The sequence below is a fragment of the Pristis pectinata genome, chromosome 9, assembly GCF_009764475.1.
Source record: "Pristis pectinata isolate sPriPec2 chromosome 9, sPriPec2.1.pri, whole genome shotgun sequence".
Classification (NCBI taxonomy): domain Eukaryota; kingdom Metazoa; phylum Chordata; class Chondrichthyes; order Rhinopristiformes; family Pristidae; genus Pristis; species Pristis pectinata.
In genome coordinates, this window is record NC_067413.1 from 75,046,483 (window position 1) to 75,068,459 (window position 21,977).

The window sequence follows — 21,977 nt, forward strand, 5'->3', positions numbered from 1 at the left end:
TTCCAATCAACTGAAAAAATGTTTTCCCTTTGCATTGGGGTTTCTGCTTTCCTTTTTAAAGGTGATATATTGTCCAAATTTTTCTTTTGAACAAACTCTATCAAGTGAGAAGGAGTTTTAATAGGTGGTGCATTTCCTAGTTTCATTGTGTGGAGTGGGCCTTAGAAGCTGTGAGGTATTCTGAAGTAAAAGTAGGGAAATGAACAATGTCAGGCAAGAGTTGGCTAAGTGATTAATTGAGGAGGTGGTTGAAAGCTAGTAGAGCTGGCAAACAAGGAATTGGTAGGGCATTGAGACATGGTTGAGAAGGTAGTGGGCAACATTTGAAAGGCCTTTAAGTTGAAGGGGAAGAGCACCCAGGCAGTTTGGAAGGATACCAGAAAGGCAATTGTAGGCAGAGAGCATAGGGAAGTGAGCAGGAGAGCTGAATGGAAATGGACAGTAGGGTAGATGATGAGGTTGATCATGTAGCCGCGGGGAGGGTTGGTATGTTACGGCCAAGAGGAAACACAAAAAGGAAATGGGGATTAAATACATGGAAAATTGCCACTGTGAGAGGAAATGATTGGCAATTATTTCAGTGTTAGCTGATAAAGGTAATGATAAAAGCTTAATGTTCTTAGTATTGCAGGATATTCAGTTACATTTATATCCTGCTTAGCACTGCCCTGCTAAGGATGTGATGGAAGCTGCTCTCTCCCCCTCAATTGAGCACACAGAAATCTCCAGGCTGGGGAGAGTTGGGCAGTTAAGGGGACTGAGGGGGGGGGGGGGGGGGGGGGGGGGGGGGGGGGAAGAGGGTTATGAGTAGTCAGATTTAGCTTCAGATGCCAAGAAAGGAATGCAGTTGGTAGCTGGGGAATGGAGTTTATAGGCAAGGAATGCAGATTGCCTTTGCCTCTGAAATATTTAATTGGAAGGACATTTTTGTTCATCTGATTTGAATGCTGGGCACAAGTTGGTGTTGAGATAGAGCTGGGTGTCGTTTGTGCATACTTTGGAAATGTTATTGTTTTGGATAATGTTTCTCTAGGGTAAAGGTGGAAATGACTTTGGATTTGAGCAAGGAGAAGTGACCAGCAATTAGCCCTGAGGAACCATAATAGAGTTAAGGTCTTGATTGGAGGAGCCAGTTTTTTTTTTGAGGAGATGGATGATGACAGTAGCAAATATGAAAGAGAATTGGGTAGAAAAAGTAAGGAGACCTTTAATGATATTTGCTAAGGGGAATTGGGATGCTCAGCAGTTTATTGGAAATGGGGTTGAGGGAGCAGAAAATGGAGACACGAGAGAGAGAGTGCAGATGCTGGAAATCTGGAGCAACAAACAAAATGCTGACACTTGGGGTTGAGACCCTTCATCGGGACTGAAAGATAGAGGAATCCAGTCCTGTTGAAGGGTCTCAACCTGAAACATCGACTGTTCATTTCCCTCCATAGATGCTGACTGACCCACTGAGTTCCTCCCAGCATTTTGTTGCTTGAGGGAGCAGAATGCAGATCTCAGGAGCAGCATAAGCTGGAAGGTGATGTGGATAAAGAAACTGGCACAAGTTCTGGCTTGGGCTGGCAAGAATCTTTTAAGTTTAGCCCTATACACTAGCTCTTGAATTTGGACAGAAATTTCTAGCTCTACCCATACCACTTCCACCCCTTCTTGCCTCAAATTTGTAATAATTCCCATTGTATTACGATTGGTTCCATTTTCAGACGTCTAGTCCAGAAATGAAGCACATTGCAATGTGTATCAACCTTCAAATGAGGCTAAACTATGTCTTCTGTCTGCTTGCTGAGGTCTGTGTAAAAGGTCACTTCATTACTCAAAGAGCAGGAAGTTCTTCCAGTTTCCTCGTTAATATCATTCCTTCAATGAGGTTAACTGATCATGCATTTATTTGACATTCTGTGGGACCTAGCTATACCCTGTTTGGCTGTGGTATTTCTTATATTACAGCAACTGCTTCAGCATAGTTCATTGCTGGTCTGGCACTTTGGAACAAATTGAGAGCACACCATGATGCTGTACAACTCCAAATCTTTGTTTTTTAAGTACCAGTAACCAACCATGTAATCTTTCAAAAGTATTCTCAGTGACCTTTGCTATATCTCTGAATTAATTCACTATATTTTGTTAAGCTTCTAAAATTGTTACCAAAAAGGGGATCAAAAACTCCAGGAATTCATTGATTTGAGGTTCTTTCTTAAAAAAAATAAAAAGACAAATGAACTGGTTGATTCCGAAGCTATAAATAGTGCAAAAATTATTCATTATTTGTCAGTGAAGATGTTCACACACACAAAGCTGTTAATTGGGGTTCTGCCTGTCCTGAAAAGACCATTGCTGTAAATAATCACTTCCATATGACATAATTAATGGATTACATATATAATTGACTTAGAAAAACCACTTCCTAGAAGCGCTCCTTATCTCTTTCAAAGGAACTTGGTGGTCAGATATCAAAGGCACTGTTTGCAATTTAGCACAATTGAGGGAATAATTTCTTGACCAAGATTTATAAACATTTATTATTGTTCTGGGTTAGTATTTATCTGCACGGTGATCCTGTTTACAATTTGTCCTTTTTCTGAACAGGATGTATCTGGACAATTTTCCACGTACTCTGGTAGATGCCAGTGTTGCAACTTTACTGGAATAGCCTGGTTCCTGCTGCAGCTAGTTCCAGAGCAGATGTCTTCAGTACTACAGCTTTGATGATGGGTGGTGCATAGCCTTTGCTGTATCCAATGCTCTTAGCTATGATATCACATGGATTGCATTGAATAAGCTTAAGACTGGCTTCTGTGCTGGTGGACATCTTGAGCAGAAGCTAAGGTCGACCATCCACGACATTTCTTGATGAACACACATGCTTTAACCTCATCCTAAACACTTGTATGCTGGGCCCTGCCATTCTTGAGGATGGGGGTGCTTTTGAAAGTGTTGCCTCCTATGGCTTATTTAATTGCCCTCCACCATTTGTTACAAGATGTAGTGGGTCTCAAGAGTTTTGATCTTTTGGTTGTGAGATGGCAAAACTCTGTCAATTGTATGTTGTTTTTGCAGTTTAGCTTGCATGTAGCCCTGTGTTGCAGCATCACAAGGTTAACATCTCATTTTTTGGATGTGCCTGGTGCTGCTCTCAGCATGCCTTTCTGTTCAAGTGAGCAATATGCCAGGCCATGCAGTTATAGATTGTCAAAGTGTCATACAGCATGGAAACAGGCTCTTTGGCCCACTAAGTCTGTGCTGGCCATCAAGCTCCCATACACTGAACCTCTGCTAATTTCATTTTTTTTCTTCTCGTAGATTATATCATTCACCTATATGCTAGAGACAATTTATAATGGCCAATTAACCAGCCAACCTGCATATGTTTGAAATGTGGGAGGAAACCAGACCGCTGAGAGAGAACTTGCTTGGTCTTGAGGAGAACGTGCAAATTGCACACAGCACCAGAGGTCAGGATTGAATCCAAGCTGCTGCAGCTATGAGGCAGCAGCTCTACCAGCTGTGCCATTGCTTTGGTGTGCATTGCAGTTGATAGCCTACAACACTTCATGGATGCCCAATTTTGTCTTTCGAGGTATGAAAACTTAAACCTTGTACTCCTCGAGCTTCACCAGTGTGAAATTACACTCTGTGGCAGGGTCTGTTCCATCAATATTACCAGTAGTGGGTGGAGTTTCAGGATTAGTTTGTTTTCAGACCAACAGCCACAGTTCACCAGTTTGTGTATTGATAATCCTCACTTAAGAACAGTGAGACTACCAGCTCAAGGATCTTTGCATTTATGCCTTGACATTTATTGGCTCTTACACCTTTTCAAAAGATGATCTAAAGATCTTTGGATTTGATAGTGAGAATGTTCTAATTGTTAACTGTTGGTTAGTTGTTTTTTTAGTTTGAGTTTTGGTTTGATCAAAGAATGAATGAGCTTGAAATCTTATAACTGTTTCAAAACCTCAGATGTTCCAAAGTGCTATGCAACTAATTAAGTACTTTTTGAAGTACAGTTACTTCATAATGTTGGAAATGAGGCGGTCCCACAAGCAGCATTGAGATAGATACCAGTTAATCTGCTTTTGGTATTGCAAAAGCAAAATGAGATTTTTACTACCTGCAGCCATCAAAATAGAAAATGCCAGAAATTCTCAGCAGGTCTAGCAGCATCTGTGGAGAGAAGCTGTGATTATTTCAGGTCTTTGTCCTTATACCAGTTTTGAGTAGCGCCATGGGATCTGAGTGGAAGATGGAATCCTGCTTTAATATGTCATCTGAAAGATGGTATCTTGGCCAGTGCAGTACTGGGGGAGTACAGTGTTTGTGGTCAAATATCCAGGTATCTTTGTGACCCCCATCAAAAATACTACCACTGAGTCAATACAAAAACAAAGAAAATAACAGTTTTGAAAAGGTTCATGGATATTATCCCTTAAAACAAGAAAACATTCCAAAAGAGGCAGGATCTGGAGAGATTAAATAACCTTTGTAATAGATGGGGAGGTTTGGTTCCCCGTGCAGCAGCATCAATTTACTCATTTTTCATTCTGCTCTGTCAGTGGTCAGGAATGTCAGCTGAATCTATGTGGTGATATCTGTGTGTGCTTGGGGAGAAAAAAGAAGGCAATAACCTTTTATTTGTAGTTACTGAAGTAATAAGTGGCAGGTTGTAAAAGTTGTGCTTGTATGGATCATTTAAATCTTTAATTGTAATATCTATGGGTGTTTTGATCAGAGTGAACTACTATGACTTTAGTTTCTATTCATAAAAGAGTTGGACTAAGGTTTTTCATAGAACATAGAACAGTACATGCCCTTCGGCCCACAATGTTGTGCTGTCCTATATAAGCCTACTGCGTGATCAATCTAACCCTTCCCTCCTATACAGCCCAAAACCCTCCATTTTTCTTGCATCCACGTGCCTATCTAAGAGTCTTTTAAATGTCCCTATTGTATCAGCCTTTACCACCACCCCGGCAGTTCATTCCAGGCACCCACCACTCAGTGTGTGGGGCGGGGGGGAGGGGGGGAAACCTACCTTTGACATCTCCTCCATTCACCTTAAACTGATGTCCTCTGGTATTGGCCATTGCTGCCCTGGGGAAAAGGTGCTTGCTGTCCACCTTATCTATGCCTCTCATAATCTTATACACCTCTGTCAAATCACCTCATCCTCTGTCGCTCCTTGCAATAAATCATCTGCACACAAATAATGAAGTATCTCTGATCATGTTTCAACAACATTTAGTCTCAAGCTGATAAGTGGAAAGCATATTCACTCTGTACAAATGCCCATCATTATATTCCGCCCCATCAGTGTCTGGAATCAGCTTTGATCAGAAACTCAGAGGGACCTGCCATACATACACATTGTGGCTACAAGAACCAGTTGGGAACTGGGCCCTACAATGAAGAGCTCTACAAAGTCACTTCATCTGCAAGCATAAATAAGATTGTGATGGAATACTCTCCACGTGCCTGGATGTGTGCAGCTCCCAACAATGCTTAAGTAATTTAGCATCAATATTTACTCCTATTAGCAGAATAGTGTGGCAGCAGTGTGTAACAATATCCACTGCCACACCATTGTAACCTCAATTTCCGCACATACACTTGTACAAAGTAAACTTGGAGATGAAGCTTTAGGTGCATTTCCTCTCCGTCGGAATGCCACCAGCTTGTACCTCCATAATGTTGTCTCTTTCTGATTTGCCACCACGTGACTTCTGTTCCTTTCTTTGCTTTGCTCTAATCCAACTATGGTGTCCTCCAGCCATTCTTGCCACAGCCTATGGTTGCCCAGTTCTCACTCCTAACCCATCTTCCCCTCCCTTTTATCCAGCACTATATTATGAGTTGTCTTGACTTGACTAATTTATATAACTGACTAATCATCTGTGTCGCTCCATTTTCGCAAAGATTCACTGAAAGTCAGACTGTCTCTTTGCATTTCCCTCACCACAGCTTGCATTCCTTCATTACTTTAACATCTTTTAATCTTTCTGTACCAACCCCTTACCCCCCATCTCCATCACCTTGTACTTCCTCTCCACTTTAAATTATTGTATTTTGTTTTAGCGGGGAATTCTCCAGATTTGGCCTGGAAGCTCCAGTGAAGTATAAAATTTACTGGATGTTTGGGCACTTGGCTCAAGATTTGGGCCTGCAAATTAGAACTGTACTTTCCAAACCACCAAGATGGACGAAGCCTTCTAGTACATCGACAAGTTCCCTTACAAGTCGCACAACGTGCTTTCTTGGCAATTTATTTCCATTTCTTCACTGCTGCTGGACAGGTAAAATCACCACAGAGACTACAGTGAATCAATGCAGTGGCCAATCAGGAAGTGGCAACATTATGGAGGTACAAGTTGATGCCTGTCCAAATACTGGCAAACCTGTATAGGAAGAGTCTTGTGAGAAGATAAGTTTTAAAACAACATGCCAGAAATGTGCAACTCAAAATCTAAGCCTAAAAGTCTTTTCCTAGACCCCATATAGAAACTAGGTAAAAGTTGTGCAGTGTTACACAAAGTCTTGGAATTAATATAGATAATCCTTTATCCATCCTTTCCTTACACTTGACCCCACTTGCAGCAAAGCATCTGCTTTTTAACTGGAATTTCTAATTTTTTTTCCAAACTGTTCTGATTTTTCATTAAGAATGAATTGCAATGAAATTAAGCAATGACAGTAATAAAATTAACAAGGCATCACCCAATGATAGGATGACAAGGACTGGAAAAGGCCAAAATGGCTTCTCAAGTTAACCTCCAGCTGTGATCCAGTGGACTCGGTGGAATAAATAAATGTTTTTTAAGCCAGGAGCAGAGTTGCATGTCTCTCTCCCAACGCTCAATTAAAATTCTCATGAGTTTACATCAGTTTCTGCATCATTTGCTGCATTTATGACGCAGATGAAGTACCAGCTCAGAGATTTCTTAACTAAATTTTAGTTACAAATAAAATTGTTACTTTCCAAAAACTGTAGATGAGATTCTCAAGGATGTTGCCAGGAATTGTAGCTATGAGGAATGATTGAGTTGCTTTCTTTGAGCACACAGAAGTTAAGTTGTATAAAATTATGAGAGGTTCAAAAGTGAATAGGATGAACCAATCTCATTAGCTGATGGGTCAAAAATGTTTGGGGGAATGGTAGAAAGATTATCAGGAGAATGAGACTTTTGTTCACCGCCAGACTGGTAGAGGTCCAGACCTCTCTGCCTGAAAGGGTGGTAAGAGACAGAAAGGCTCACCACATTTCAGCAATGCCTGATATGTACGTAGAGAAACGTAATCTGGTAGGTGGCTCTTTCAATCAGCACGGTCATGATGGACTGAATGGCCTCTTATGTAATTTTTCTCTGACACAATTATGAGCCCACACCTGTTTTCTCAAAGGTATTTCTTCAGACCTGCCTTTTAACATGTTTATGTCAGGGTTTTTGCACGAACAATGGAAATTTAGCCAATATATAGGTAGTGCTAATATTGCCTACAGAATAATCCCAATGCAAAATCAATGCCTTTAGGGTGGAGGTCTGACGTAAGGGAGAATGACATAGATGGGAATTGATCTTGACTTTCAAGTTAAAAGTTTACTTTTTGAAACTGTTCAGTTTAAATTTTGTGGCTTTAATAAAACTTGCGCTTATCACTCTTCTATATCCGTATAATATCATTTAAGAGTACTGAATAGGAGTGGAACCCAGCTGAGTTTTTCTTCTCACTCACTCCCAAACTTTCCTGCTGTTGGGTTGCAATGAAAATGGATAATATTTCAATTTCAGAAAATTAAATATCGTATTTCTACAGAAAGGTGACGACTAAATGAAAGCGTTTTTTAAAGCCACAAAATTTGAAGCGTATTGAAGAAGCAAGCTTTGAACCTCTTAATCTTAAGAAAAGTTCCCATCTACCTCATTCAGTAGAGTAATTTTTTTGGGGCTTGCAGCATCTCTGTTGTTTAGTCTGTTACTGTTTCCATTTGGAGGAAAACTTATTCAGCCTCCTAAAACTGCTAAAGGATTGTCATAGCAAGAAAAGTTGTGGCTTAAACTCAGATCATTAAATAAAAAGTTATGCAATTATAGTTGTAGGTGTTTTAAAACAAAATAGTCTAAAATGTGATCCTGGGTGTTAGTTGCATTAGGTTAAAAGCACAAATGGGAAAAATATCAAAATCTATAATAAAAGACTGGTTTGAGTAAGTGACCATATTGTAATTCCTATCTATTTGGATATGTAATTGTTCATTGCTGCTGTAAAAACCTTGTGGTGTTCTACAGAAGAATCAATGCCCTTCAAAGTAATTTATTGTGCAAAAAATACTTAGACATTTCTCAAATGTAATAACGATCAATAGAAATTAATGCCTTCTATGTTGTACACATTAAGGTTTCCATTTCATTTTGCTGCCTTTTGGATTTCAAATTACAGCTTTTAAAATTATAAAAATTGGAATGTATTCTCCCATCCCTGACCCTTTAGCAGAAAAGCTCCAGAAATTGCTGCTTACGTGCTTTTTCTGCAGCTTTTAACATTTGAAGTTACAGCAATCGAGTGGGAGAAGTCGTGTGGAATGCAATCACAGCAAAATTTTCAGGATTAGGTGTCTCTTGCATAGAGTTGCACATTCTAATTCTGTTTAGTTTCTGGGGAAACTGATCAGGCAAGCCATGAAGGGAGCATTGAGTGATGCTGCTCTTGGATATATTGTAAATTTATGTTCAGTTTTACAATGCTTTGGTTTGTTAAAGTGGTGAAGCACTTTCATATAGGTACAGCAAATGTAAGGGTATGTGCATTGGTACAGGAATGTTACGTAAGATGAAAGATCATTCATCATTTAAAAGCTGAGTGCCGATTTTAAAAAAAAAGAGTTTGTGCCTGTTCCAGTTGGAGCACAACTAGTGCATAGCCGTGTCGATCTGTTAATACTTCCTTTGGTTACTGACCAAAAGTTTATTGAGTCTTCAATGGGCCACTCCCGTTTAAAGCAGTTTTATTTACTTAATTTTTATGACACACGCTTACATTCATTATTATATCAACAAAGATGTAACATACTCCATAAGTAATTTCTCTTTATATCGGTTCGTATTTAGTTTGCACATGCAGCAGGGTATTGCCTGTGATCCAGCAGGAACACTGCTCTTTGTGTAGCTCTTTTTATTTATACTGTGCTAGAAAACTACCAAAAATTAATAAGTTCAAGAGAAATTCAGCATTGACCATTACCAAGCTGACAGCCCCTTAACTTTCAATTGTCTATACTTTGTGAACTTAAGGTAAGGGAAAAAGAGCAACACAGAAATTGTAGGGAGGTCTTTTGAGAGTGGATCTTCAGTCAACAAGCTGAACTTTCCTCCACTGCTGGATTTTTAGTTCTACAACTGGGAGTATTCATACATTGGGTACAATGAGGAACAACCACATCATTTATGGCGCTGGTGATGGGTTGTTCGTCATTACAACACTGGATTCACACTCCTGGACCAATATTGTTCTATAAAATTCAGTATGTTGCCACCTCCCAATAGACCACATGGTCAAATTTTAATTCAACCCCTACGTCAGTGGATCGTAATTGGGAAAAATAATTTCCAAGATTTTACTTCCTCGCCATCGAGGTGCAGAGCAGTACTGAAAGCTAAAGGGGCACAAGTCTGAAGGCTAGAGGGCATATTTGTGTTCCTCGTCAACAGTTTTGCTGGGCTACAATTGATGCGAAATGGCTCTAATTGCCTAATAAGCCAAGCCCCTCCTTTTGGAATTTTAAATTTGCTGAAAATAAGGTTTTGGGCACAACATAGCTGATGCATTGCCCTAAGTAGATATAGATTAGATATTTATTTATTAGTCACATGTATATCAAAACACACAGTGAAATGCGACTTTTGTGTTACTGAGAATGTGCTGGGGGCAGCCCGCAAGTGTCACCACTCCTCCGGCGCCAACATAGCATGCCCACAACTTCCTAATCCATATGTCTTTGGAATGTGGGAGGAATTCAGAGCACCTGGAGGAACCCCACGCAGACACGGGGAGAAAGTACAAATTCCTTACAGTCAGTCACGGAATTGAACCTGGGTCGCTGGCACTATAATAGCATTACACTAACTGCTACACTGCCACGCACTTGCACAGTTATTGACAGTTTTCTCAGTCCTAAAACTAAACATCCAGGTTCTCACACTTCGGGAGGAAAATCCTCAAGTACAAGAAGGACTAGAGTAAGTCCAAATATCGCATGTACTGAACTGAGGTGATGCTTCACGTTCCCTGACAAAATTTAAAATGTTTACACTGAAGATTAAGCAGAGGACTCCAAGTACAGTTGGAACCCAGGCGCCAGCATTATTCATCTGTTTCTGTGGAAGGATGAAAATGGGGGGAAAAAAACCAACTGCAGAATTGAGGCAGCGTTTTGTGCAGAGTGAGGGAAGAGAACCTACCAAAGGAGTGGGAGAATCACGAGCAAATACAACTCCCCTCCATTGACCCCATTTCATCTTTTAAACAGATACAAAAATGCCTCATTCAAGCATTGTGAAATGTTCTCTGTAAATAATCGTAACAAAATTTTCAGCCCTGTTCATAAACTAGGCTCCAAAACATAAATCACCTTCTGTTTGTTGGAGTTCCAACATGGGAGGACCAGTGTATTGCCTCACTCAATTATACAACCGCAGTAAAACTCCAATAACCTGCTATCCAACTGGTCGGAATTCCTGATGCTCCCTTCTGATTCCCTGAGGCTTCACTTCCTTACAGGTTTTCTGGAAAAATGATGATCCTGTATAACATTTGAATAAAGTTAATTAGAAGTGTGTTGGGGTATTAATAGTAATAACATCCAGTAGTCCGAAAATCTGTTCATCTGGCACCACCAAAGTCCCTAGTGTTACTGTTCTGTCTTGCACATGTGCAAAATCACAGAATCCTACATTTGGCAGCAAATTGCCACCTTTTGTATGTGCATACTATGTGGTAGGTTCACGTTTACAATAAAATAACAGAACCTAATGGCATTCCAAGGCAAAAATTACAAACCTTTTATTTTTGAAAGCTGCTACTCAAATGCAAGCTGAAAGAATGGTGACTGTCAGCATGAAATACTTATGTCTAGCATGTGAGCCTCATTTAGAGGTCAGCTGAGCCATATTCCCCCACCCCCATCCTTTCCTCTCACATTCTTTATTTGATACATGATTTTTCAGTTATTTTCTCATATTAGCAGCAGGAGTTTAGACTGTCTAACAGAAATGTTTGATGATTGCAGTATAGTGTGCTATTTAATATTAAGTTTTGTCTGATTCTACTGTAATTGTGGCTATTGAAATTGAATGCTACATTTCTATCATCATCTTTCTATGGGGAAGAACTTGATTGCATTATCAATCTACATCGGCTTTTACGTTGGTGCCGGAAGCGTGGTGACACTTGCGGGCTGCCCCCAGAGCACTCTACACACAAAAAAAAATGCATTTCACTGTGTGTTTCGATGTGCATGTGATGAATAAAGATATCTTAACTTAAGATAGCATTTGTTTGACTGGGATGGTCCTGATTCTTGCCCTGTCTCCACCATCAAGGATCTTTGTTTTAAACTATATGAGGGGTTTGGGGAGGCTGACTAGTAATCAAAGTGCGAGTTTTAATGGTTGTCAAAGCTCACTTCTTGAAATAGAGTCAAGCAAAAGCAAGCAATTGTAAGTCTCTTCTTTAAAAAGTAAACTACAGAAATATTTTTGGCCCATCGTGCTTGTGCCATTCTTGCCATCAGTTCAATATGGCACAGCTAGGAACCAGAAGATTGTTGGTTCAAGTCCCACACTAGATATTTGAGTGCATAAATAATCTCAGCTGGTGTTGTAGTGCTGAAGCAAAGGAGTTCTGCACTGTTAGGGATACACCTATCTTAGGTTGAGATATGGGGCCAATTATGCTGAAGTCCAGCCAGCTATGGACACGCACACAGACACCACATCGTGCACACAATGTCCATGAGCAGTGACTTGGCCTTTGGTAGAGCTTGAGATCCTTGGAAAACCATTCATATTAAGTAAAAATATTAGTAATTATTTGCAAGAAAAACATTTTTACTTCTGATAAATTATTTAAAATATTAAGTAAATGTAAAGAAAAACACTTGCCTCTACTTGCTCTTTGATTCAGACTGGTGACTGGTGTAGAGCTGGGAAGCCATATATGAAATGTATCCATTTGTACATTGTTCCTGGATTCAGTGGCAAGCCCAACAGTGGAGGGGGATGTTGGTTCACCAGCATCTGAGTTCTGCCATCCTCCTGACTTCCACATTGCAATGTTCAAATGCAGAAGTCAAGGACATGTTGATCTGCACAATGCAGTTAGCTGGCAGGTCGCAACGTTCAGTTCTGTATAATTGGGCTAGTAACCGAAGCACTATTTAATCTCTGAAGTAAAATAATCTGGAACTCAGTTTTGAAGGACAGCAGTAGAATTATCCCAAGTGCACTGGCCAATATTTATCCCATAACCAAGATCACAGAAACAAATCATTTTGCTACGATCATATTGCTGTTTATGGGAGCTTGCTGTGTGCAAATTAGCTGCCACAAATTCCTTCATTATAGCAGTAGCTACACATAAAGTACTTCATCGATTGAAAAGCCCTTTGGGATGTGTAAATATAAGCTATTTTTCTTAGGGGGTGTTAAAACTAGTCTGATTACCCATTCTCTGTTCATAGCTCCTCCAACTAACTCTACTTGAAATCTATATCATTGTTCATAAAATACTAGGTATTCTCTACAATCATACCCTTTGGAAATGCATATCCCATTCCCTCTGAAGATATTTCTTCATTCTTTTAGACCTACAGCTTGACTTGCATTGTTATCTATCCAGTAAAACAATTTTAAAATTCTCCTGTTGTTTTCCTATCCCTTACTGACTGTGTTCCTTGCCAACTCCAATTCTGGCCAGTGCATATTAGATTTTACTTATGGCACCATTGACGCATCTGCCTTCATGTGCGTGGTCCCTATTCTCTCTTCCAGTCTATTTCTTCCCTCTAAGACTATCTCTTAAAATTGACTTTTTGTTCATCGAACCTAATATTTTATTTTATGACTTGTATGCGTATTTTTGGCAGCACTTTAGTGAAGCTTGTTTTACTGCATTAAAGGTGGTATTTAAATACCACATTGGTGCAGAACTAATATCAGATCATCTGAGTATTGCTTAAGTTTTTGATCATTGAGGGAAAATGTTTTATTAAAAACATAGATGGTAGATGTGGAACTGATAAAATAGACAGTTATGATCTAGATTGAATGGAGCAGAGAGCCACATTTATGTTTTCTCTGCTGAAGGTGTATTAATTACTTGAGATCAGTAGATGTTTTATTAATGAGTCATTTAATGTGAAGTAAACACAGATGGTGACTTTTTCAGAGATATTCTCTCTTACTCCTGACCATGCTGTGGCTGGACAAGACAATCTAGCTTGAGCTGATGCTTGTAAGATTTAAAAGTGTGGGAACACTTCCCATCAGGGACTTCTGGTGTTTTTCAATGTTTTTTTTTGCTTGTGGACTTAGTCAGTTCCATAGTTACCCACTTCTCCATTGAATTGAAATAGCAGCAGTGTTGCAATCTAAAGGAAGAAAAAAAATTCGGTGGGTGGCACCTTTACAAGTTCCATGCAACTACCAAGACCTATAAAAGGTCATTTATAGTTTCAAGGATGAAATTAACCAGGTATACCAGCTAGCATAGGTCTACTAGATTTTGGTCCTTAGAGGTATTAGAGCAGTTAGCTTGCTTCCGGTATGGTTCCTGAGTTTTTTCCCCCAGTGTAACTGAGTCAAAAACCACAGATTTGATCTGCAGTCTATGCTGCAATTAACACATCCGAACTGGAGTGGCAGTAGACTATATGCTTGGTTTGGCACTCCTGGGTTAGAGAAAAGGTAATATGTATCTTTGCTTTGATAAATCTCTCCCCTGAAGTGGAATCTCTTGCCAAAACTTAGTCTAGGTTTTATGAGTTCTGTCATAACAGTACACAAGCGAACAAGAGATTTAAAAGGGCTGGTACCCAAAATTACGGTAGAACAAGATTGCTCAATGTATTGGCTATTAAAAATTTTAAAACATTTCAGCATTGAAGCAAATAATTCACTTGCTCCACCTTGATGGGATGAAGCTATTAACTGTGTGGAGCCCCTTCGTCCATTTTTATAAATGCAAATAATTTTAATTGATGTTTGGTGACATACCCAATAGTTTGTACTTGAAAAGATCCTACTGCCAATATCCTCGAACAATATTTTCATGCATGCCAACTACAAAAAATTAAATAGCATCATAAAGCTGATAGTATAAACAAGTGTGATGATTGAAATACATAAACACCTTAAGTGGCCCACTTTTCAAGGTGTTTAAGTACATGTATATAAACTGAATTTCAAATTTTGTTGCTTTGAAACTCAGTGGCTTTACCCAAATGTGGGCTAGAGGTGCGAGGCTGCACTAGAGGATATGGGGGTCAAATCAGTCTAATCACATGAGGAAGAGGAACACAAATCTGCTTTGCATCAAGGGAGCCTGGATCTAGGGAAGATCCAATAATTGATTATTTATTCCCATAGCTTCCAGTTCTTTTAAGGATTGCAGAGCTGCACAGGAAAGAAAGATGGGCGAAAAACACTTTAACATCTTTTCCTGAGGCTTGGAACACAATGGAATAATGCAGTGTCTGTTCTATATACTGCCAGACTGAAACCCAGCTTTTCCACTTCTGTGCTCACTTTTGACCCTCCCAAGAATCCCAATGTGCACATAACGACAATGTAATTCATGGTTTGCCTTAGTAGGATGTCCTTCTGAATAGAAACCACATCTTGAACACTTAGCAAATATATTCTTCAAACAGATTCCTGTTCAAAGTTAACTAACCCCATGATCATTGCCAATCTATATCCAACCCACATACAACAGCAGTCACACTAGTAATTGGCATTTCATTTCTGTGTACATTGCACTGGTTCTTGTGAAACAAGTGGGATAAGCAGCATTTCTTACTCTCATGCCAATTGATATGATTGCTCTTTGAAGTGTAATTCTCCCCAACGGCTTGAAGTAGCTGGGCATTATTGGATGCTATTTCATCAGAAAACTTGAATGTGCTGTTGTGCCTGTTGCAGGTCTTGTGCATGCACAGATAATGTTCCTGCAGCTCCCTGGGCAGCAGTTAAAGAGCTCAGCCCTCGTTAGCAATACTTAATTGCTGTGGACCTGATGTAGGATCTGTCGGTGTGAAGCATGGACATTGTATTGCATTTCAATTTTTGCCAATTACCTGATTTCCCTTCTGAAATTGTAATTTTGACTTGTATCCATAACCTGTTTAAAACAAAAATGGATGTGTAGTTACATCAGACCTTTTGGTGTTAACAGCACAAACGATAATGAACATTGCGTTAATGTAAAGGGAGAACTGGGGCTTGCTGAACATGCAGCAGACAGATGTGTATAAATTAGTTCTTTGAAAAGACTGGTTAAAAACATCTGAAAATGGTATCTGCTGGTCATCCCTAGCTATTGGATCGTTTGTTTGTTCTTGTGTGCAAAAGTGTGAACCCTAGATAACATGCTACTCCCTGGGATCAGATGGTAGATGGTTTATCTATCGCTCAGTATCACAATACATTTACAGCGCAGAAAGAGGCCATTTAGTTCATCGTGCATTCTGGCACTTTATAGAATGGTCCTGCCATTCCCATTGGCCCTGCAAATCATTTTTTTCTCAAATCCCTATCCAATTCCTTTTATTTTTAAAGCCTGAATTAACTGTGCTTCCACCACCTTACAGTGAATGTTCGAGGTTATAACCACTCTCAGCAAAAGTAAGGTTTTCTCCTATTTCCTCTATCATTTGTCTATCATTTTTAATCCCATTCCCCAGTGCTTGAACCATCTGCTAATAGAAACCATTTTTCCTTTTTAGCCCAATGAAGTACACCACTGTCTAATCACCACCACATCTTTTAGTGTTCCAAGAGTAACCGAAACCTCTCCAGTCCAACCTTGTAGCTGAAATCCCTCATCCTTGGAACTATTCTAGTTCATTGCTGCATGTTCCAGAACATTTGTATCCTTTCTAAAATGTGGTGACCAGAATTGGACACAATGTTCTATCGTCTTAATTATGGCTAAAACGAGAGCCATTCACTCCAATTATCATGGTACTGTCCCAACCTTTGACAGAAATCTGCACTTTCACTCTGAAGTGATCATAAAATGTAGAAGTTGCACAATGATGTGTACCTCATGCTGATTGGTGCCCCTTCTACCCAGAAGGGCCAAGCCTGCCTTTACAGCCCACGTAAAATGATTGCAGCCAGTGGAGAAAACAGTCACAAAGCCTATAATTTGCTGGGCACGAATAATGAATTTTTACAATCAGAACATGTGTAGGGAAAGTGAATTGGTGAATTTATTTGGTACTTTTTTTCTTATTTTCTTTAATGCACGCGAGGCACCAAACTGAGATTATTGATTTTTGAAACTAAATTTCCAATTGCATTGGTTTGGTGAATACAGTTTCATTGGTTGTATTGCTGCATTACAAAATTACCCCAAATTCATCCTAGGCCTTGAACTGGTAATTTGCACTGTATGAGCACCAACTAAGTTGATATAGTTTGCTGTTGCTCTGTAGAGACTGGCATTTTTGTGCTTTATTGTCTTGACCAACTGTTCTATGATATCAGCAGAGCAGTAGTTCCTGCTTCTATAGGAATGTTATGCCAGGTTCAAATGGTCACCATGTTTTTCAGGTAGATGGTTATTTTGGGGTTGACTTGCCCCTCCATTGCTCAACTATGGCCTGAATTCTGTTTAAAAAGCTGACAGTTCCACATAGCTTTATCAATTTTCACCTCTGTAGTTATGCAGAAGTTTGGGGTTCTAGCTGCTTGTCACCAACAGTGCTTCAATACTGAATGACTTGAAGCTAGTGGTTCAGTGTGAACTTTCACAGTTTCCCAGATTTGCCTGTTGAGTCTGCAACAGGTCAGAGCTACTTCAGTGACTCTATCAGTACAGCTAATGTACATTTTTTAACTTAATTTTTTTGAATGATTATGGTATTTTGAGATTCTTTTAAAAGGATGTTTAATTTTTATTAATCTGTGTGTTTGTGAATGTTGGAGACCATTACAAAAGTTCAAACTGTTTGTCAGTTGGTACGACCTGGAAGTCACAGCTTAACTGATGTCAGAGCACTTCTGTCTAATTGGAAAGCACTGTGCAGAGCCTTGGCGACCCAAGTTCAAGTTGGCTTCCTTTCAGAAGTTTATACCACAGAGCCCACCTCTGGTGAGAATGGGTAGATAAATGCAAGCAGTGAACACCTTAGCAGAAATACAGGACAACAGGCTTTTCACTGTGTAGTAGTAAAACCTCTAGTATAAACTAAGCTGGCAAGGTAGATGGGCTCTTTATATGTGAGTTGTCACATGGTCCTCTGGACTCAAAAGAAGCTAAAGAGGAATGTGGTATCCTGGAATACGATATCCTAAAATAAGTGATACTAATGTAAAGGCATGTAATGACACTAACTTAAAATATCCAACTAACAAGTATATATTTTCTGCTTTTTGAAGGAGGAGTTAATTATGTCATTTTTGATATAATTTGATGATACCAGAGTAACATTACCTGTGGTTAATAGTGTGACATATAGACATAATAACACTGCTTTCCTGCTCCTCAGGCACCTAAGCTGCTAAACCTTAAACTGGCAAGGTTCAATATTGCAGAAGGTGAATGCGATCATGCAGAGCTCAAATTTAAACCAAATCAATTTGACACTCCTTATCCCAACTCAATGTACGCACATACAACAGACATGACTCAATGGTTCATGTTGAAAAGTAGGAATCCACCCTTGCTCCTTTTTCCCAGTATCACTCGCCCATTATAATGTTCGCTATTATTTTCAATGATGTTATCTCTAATAATGAATTGGTATAAAATGTTGATGTTGCTATAAAATGTTAAAATAATTGTTGGCATTTATGCCTAGGCAATTATTTTAAAATGTCACCATTCACATATCTGATTTAGAATCAATCAGGAAACTTTTAATGTTCATGCCTGTTTCTTTGCTGGACTCCATACCAGCCATTTACTGCAGACTTTGCAGTTTTTCTGGTGTTTTTTTTCATTTAGTTACTGTGGACTCACTGTGATGTCACCCTGTCATACTAACACATGGTTGGTTATTCTGTGTTTCAGATCACTGCCTGGAGTTGTGTATAAAAGAACAGACAAGTCTCCCACGTCTCTCAGTCAGCTTATAAAATAGAATCAGCAGAGCAGATTAATACCGACTTGTGTCTAGTGGCCCTTTGTACAAAGACTGGCTTTAAAGAGAACATAGTGTTATTTAATGAGCTATAAGATGAGGCCCCGCTGGTGATACTTGCAGCATAAGACTCTTCCTACCTCCAGACTGCTTGATGTACACGATTCAACACAGTGCAGTTGGAGTTGCTGAACTCGGATTCCAAGACGGCTGCTGGAGAAAGGCCATCGAACATGCCTACAGAAATGCTACAAGCAGATAGCATGGTCAAACCTGTTGGTTCGACAACCACCTTCACTTCAGCCGTTCCCCTTCGTATACTGAACAAAGGGCCTGACTATTTTCGAAGGCAGGCGGAACCCAACCCTAAAAGACTCAGTGCTGTTGAACGGCTCGAAGCTGATAAAGCGAAATATGTGAAGAGCCAAGAAGTCATTAATGCCAAGCAGGAGCCAGTGAAACCAGCTGTGCTGGCAAAGCCACCAGTCTGCCCAGCAGTCAGGCGGGCAGCGGGTACCCCTTTGCAGAAGCTGTCTAATAATCACAAGGCAGACAGCAGTGCTAAAAGAGAGAACATAAATCTGGAAATCCTGAAGAATATAATCAATAGTTCAGAAAGTTCCACCTCGGGCTCAGTACATAAACACAGCACACGGAACTGGCCCCAGCACAGACCTGCCTCCACAGAAATTAGCCGGCGCACGTTTGCGGAATCTATTCGGGTGTACAGTAATCAAGGCCAGAATAGTCCACAAGGAGGCAATCTGAATGTAACAAAAAGATTGTTTGAAGACCAAGTTAGTGATTCAGCCCTGCATATTTCTCGCAGTTCAGCAGATGTGAGAAGAGTTGTGGAAGGGAGGCCTCTAAAACCAATACCCAGCAGCAGTTCTGCCCCTCCTGTTCTACCCAAGCCTAATATTTCAACCTGTAATGCCCCCAAGTCACCACCACAAACCACCCCGGACTTGACAACCAACCCAAGCAGGCGGCCTTCACTCCACCGCTCCAAGTCTGACCTCAGTGATCGATATGCTCGTGCCAATGCAGACGTAGAGCGATTCTTTAACTACTGTGGACTGGATCCTGAAGAACTTGAAAACCTTGGAATGGAAAATTTCACAAGGGCAAATTCGGACATAATCTCCCTGAACTTTCGTAGTGCAAGCATGATCAGCTCGGACTGTGAGCAGTCACGACGGAGCAATGATGACCTGACGGATGATGAAGAAACAAATGATCGTGTCCCTTATGGTATTTCGGCAGTGGAAAGGAATGCTAGGGTTATTAAATGGTTATATAGTTGCAAACAAGCTAAGGAATCCCAGAAAATATCTCATGTTTAAGGACATAAATTATGGTTGATTCATTTTCTTTTGTTTTTTTTTGTCTGTGAATCTTTTTAGTTGTGAAGTCTACTGGAACATTTCTTGCAGATCTCAGTTCCACTGTGATGTTAGTTGTGTATGTTCTCATTGCATGCTTATCAATCTAAGCTCAGAAGTGGCCTCTATTTCAAAACATATGAAGACACGGACATGGATGTTTCAACTGTATTAGATATGTAACTATATATGTATCAACCAATAAGAGCACGAGGTACTATGTACACATTTTATCGTACATTTCAATTATATGAGGAAAAAATGGCCTTGTTGCAGATTTTCTATTCATAAATATAATCTGGATAGAAAAGATAATTCTATCTGTCTGAAACATTGCAATGGCAGTCACATTTAACTCGCCTCAATCTGGAAAAGCATGTTACAGCCCATATAACCTCTAATGGTAGTGACTTGTCTATAAAGCTGTCCAGTTTAATGCAACAGCATGGTACAGCTCTAACAATCCATGTCTTCCAAAGCTGCTTCAACTGCCCTTCTAATTGTCTGCTGTAATGTGCTGAGAAGTGAAAAGTACAGCGGGTGACCTCGTTAAATAGTTCATTGTTGCTTTTCAATATACTGCAGTGCTGCACTTCATTTCATAAAGAGACTGATGTCTCAACTGTTGAGAAACCAGATTTTTTGTATTAAAAATGCTGTAAAGGTTTGTATATACTTCAAAGCTGTTATCAGATCTGTAAAGAAGAGTCTGCTATAATAATAAATAGTTTCCAGTTCATTCATCATCTTTCTCGATTTTAGCCTTTTTCATTCATAATTGTTTTAGTTTTAACGTGAGCATTTCAGAAAAAAAGTTTACAAGTTGTGACTTTTGCTGTTATTTTCCTCAATGAATGATTTAACATATGCAGGCAAATGTGCAATGATAGCCTTTGTTATTTAGCAAAATGTCACATGAATTATATGGTATTCAACCCCAGAATTATATTCTGCTCTTAGCAATCATACTCGCCACCATAATAATATCTCTTTAAAGACTATTGTAAGGTTCAGAAATGTTGCATTGTAACCTTTTAAATCTGTAGCATTGTCCTATTCAGCAGCAAAACATAATGCCAATTTGCAGCTGTACTCTCATTGTTCAGGCTGTGCAGGCATGGGGTAGCAACCTTTAACCTATTTGCTGTATTTTTGAAACTTGTATCTTTAAAGTTTTTTTTCATTTAAAAGCCTTCACAAGTCTTATGCATGGGGTTATCTCTCCTGCATGTTGCTGCACTCGCAAAAAAAAGGCTGTGCTACACTACACTAAAACTCTGTTTCTCATTAGAGCTATAGTAAATTACAAAGCAGTGATAAATGAAGCATTATGGGAATAAAGGCAGCAACATCTGTCTTGTAATAATGCCCAAGTTAAACAGTGAATGCCAGAAATCTGAAGTTAAAACTGAAATTGCAGGCTAGGCAGTGGTCAATTGGTGAAAGATGGTGAACATCTCTGGAAAACTGGTAAATGTTCTCAACGTGAAGCATTCATTTATATTTTTAGATATTATTCAGTTGGGAACCTTTGGCGGTTCTACAGAAACATTAACCTCACTTTCCCTTTCAGATGCTGACTGGATGTCCATTGTGCATTTTCTGTTTTTCATGTAGCATTTTCATTGTGCTATTCTTCATATAAATCTATTATTAGATTGCCAGTTTGTATCTTTTGTTGGTAAAACTTGTAACTTTTTGGCTTTTGTATTTGTTATAAAATATAATCAAACCTTTCTACTTGAAATTTGTAAAGCAAAAATTAATGACCATTTACCTGTGCACTCTTTTTCTGCATCTGTATTGTAATCTCCTCATATGCTGTCTTTAAGCACAATTAAGTTTGTGGAATTTGGGAATGATACTACTGACCATGTCTCTAAACAACTGTGGAGAAACAAATTAATGGTTAACAATTGTAAGCTCGGTGCTTTCTTTTTACTAGCTTTTTAATAATAAAACGTGAATGTGTTTCTGCACCTTAGGCTGCAAGTAACTATGATTTCAGTTTAGCTAACAATGTTAATAACCCAGAGCAAAGTTTCACCTTTTCATTTGTCAGCTATATTTTCTTGGGTACCCAGAATTTATCTCCCATTTTCTACTGAAATAGCAACTATCTATAACTATGATTCCGGCATTAATGATTGTCTCCTGGAAAAATACACTATTTCACCTCTGCCTGAAAGCAATTTAAATGGAATATGCATCATCAATAAATCATGTTT

At 39.3% G+C, this 21,977-nt stretch overlaps 1 protein-coding gene across 1 annotated transcript in view; it reads left to right on the plus strand.

Annotated features, from left to right (window-relative positions):
- Positions 1 to 21,635, plus strand: part of fam110b (family with sequence similarity 110 member B) — a 116,857-nt gene extending 95,222 nt beyond the window's left edge. Inside the window, exon 3 of the mRNA XM_052023291.1 lies at positions 18,295 to 21,635. Within this exon, the coding sequence (XP_051879251.1) occupies positions 18,598 to 19,710 (1,113 nt within the window). The 5' untranslated portion in view covers positions 18,295 to 18,597 and the 3' untranslated portion in view covers positions 19,711 to 21,635. The remainder of the gene's footprint in view (positions 1 to 18,294) is intronic.
- The last annotated feature ends 342 nt before the right edge of the window (positions 21,636 to 21,977 follow it).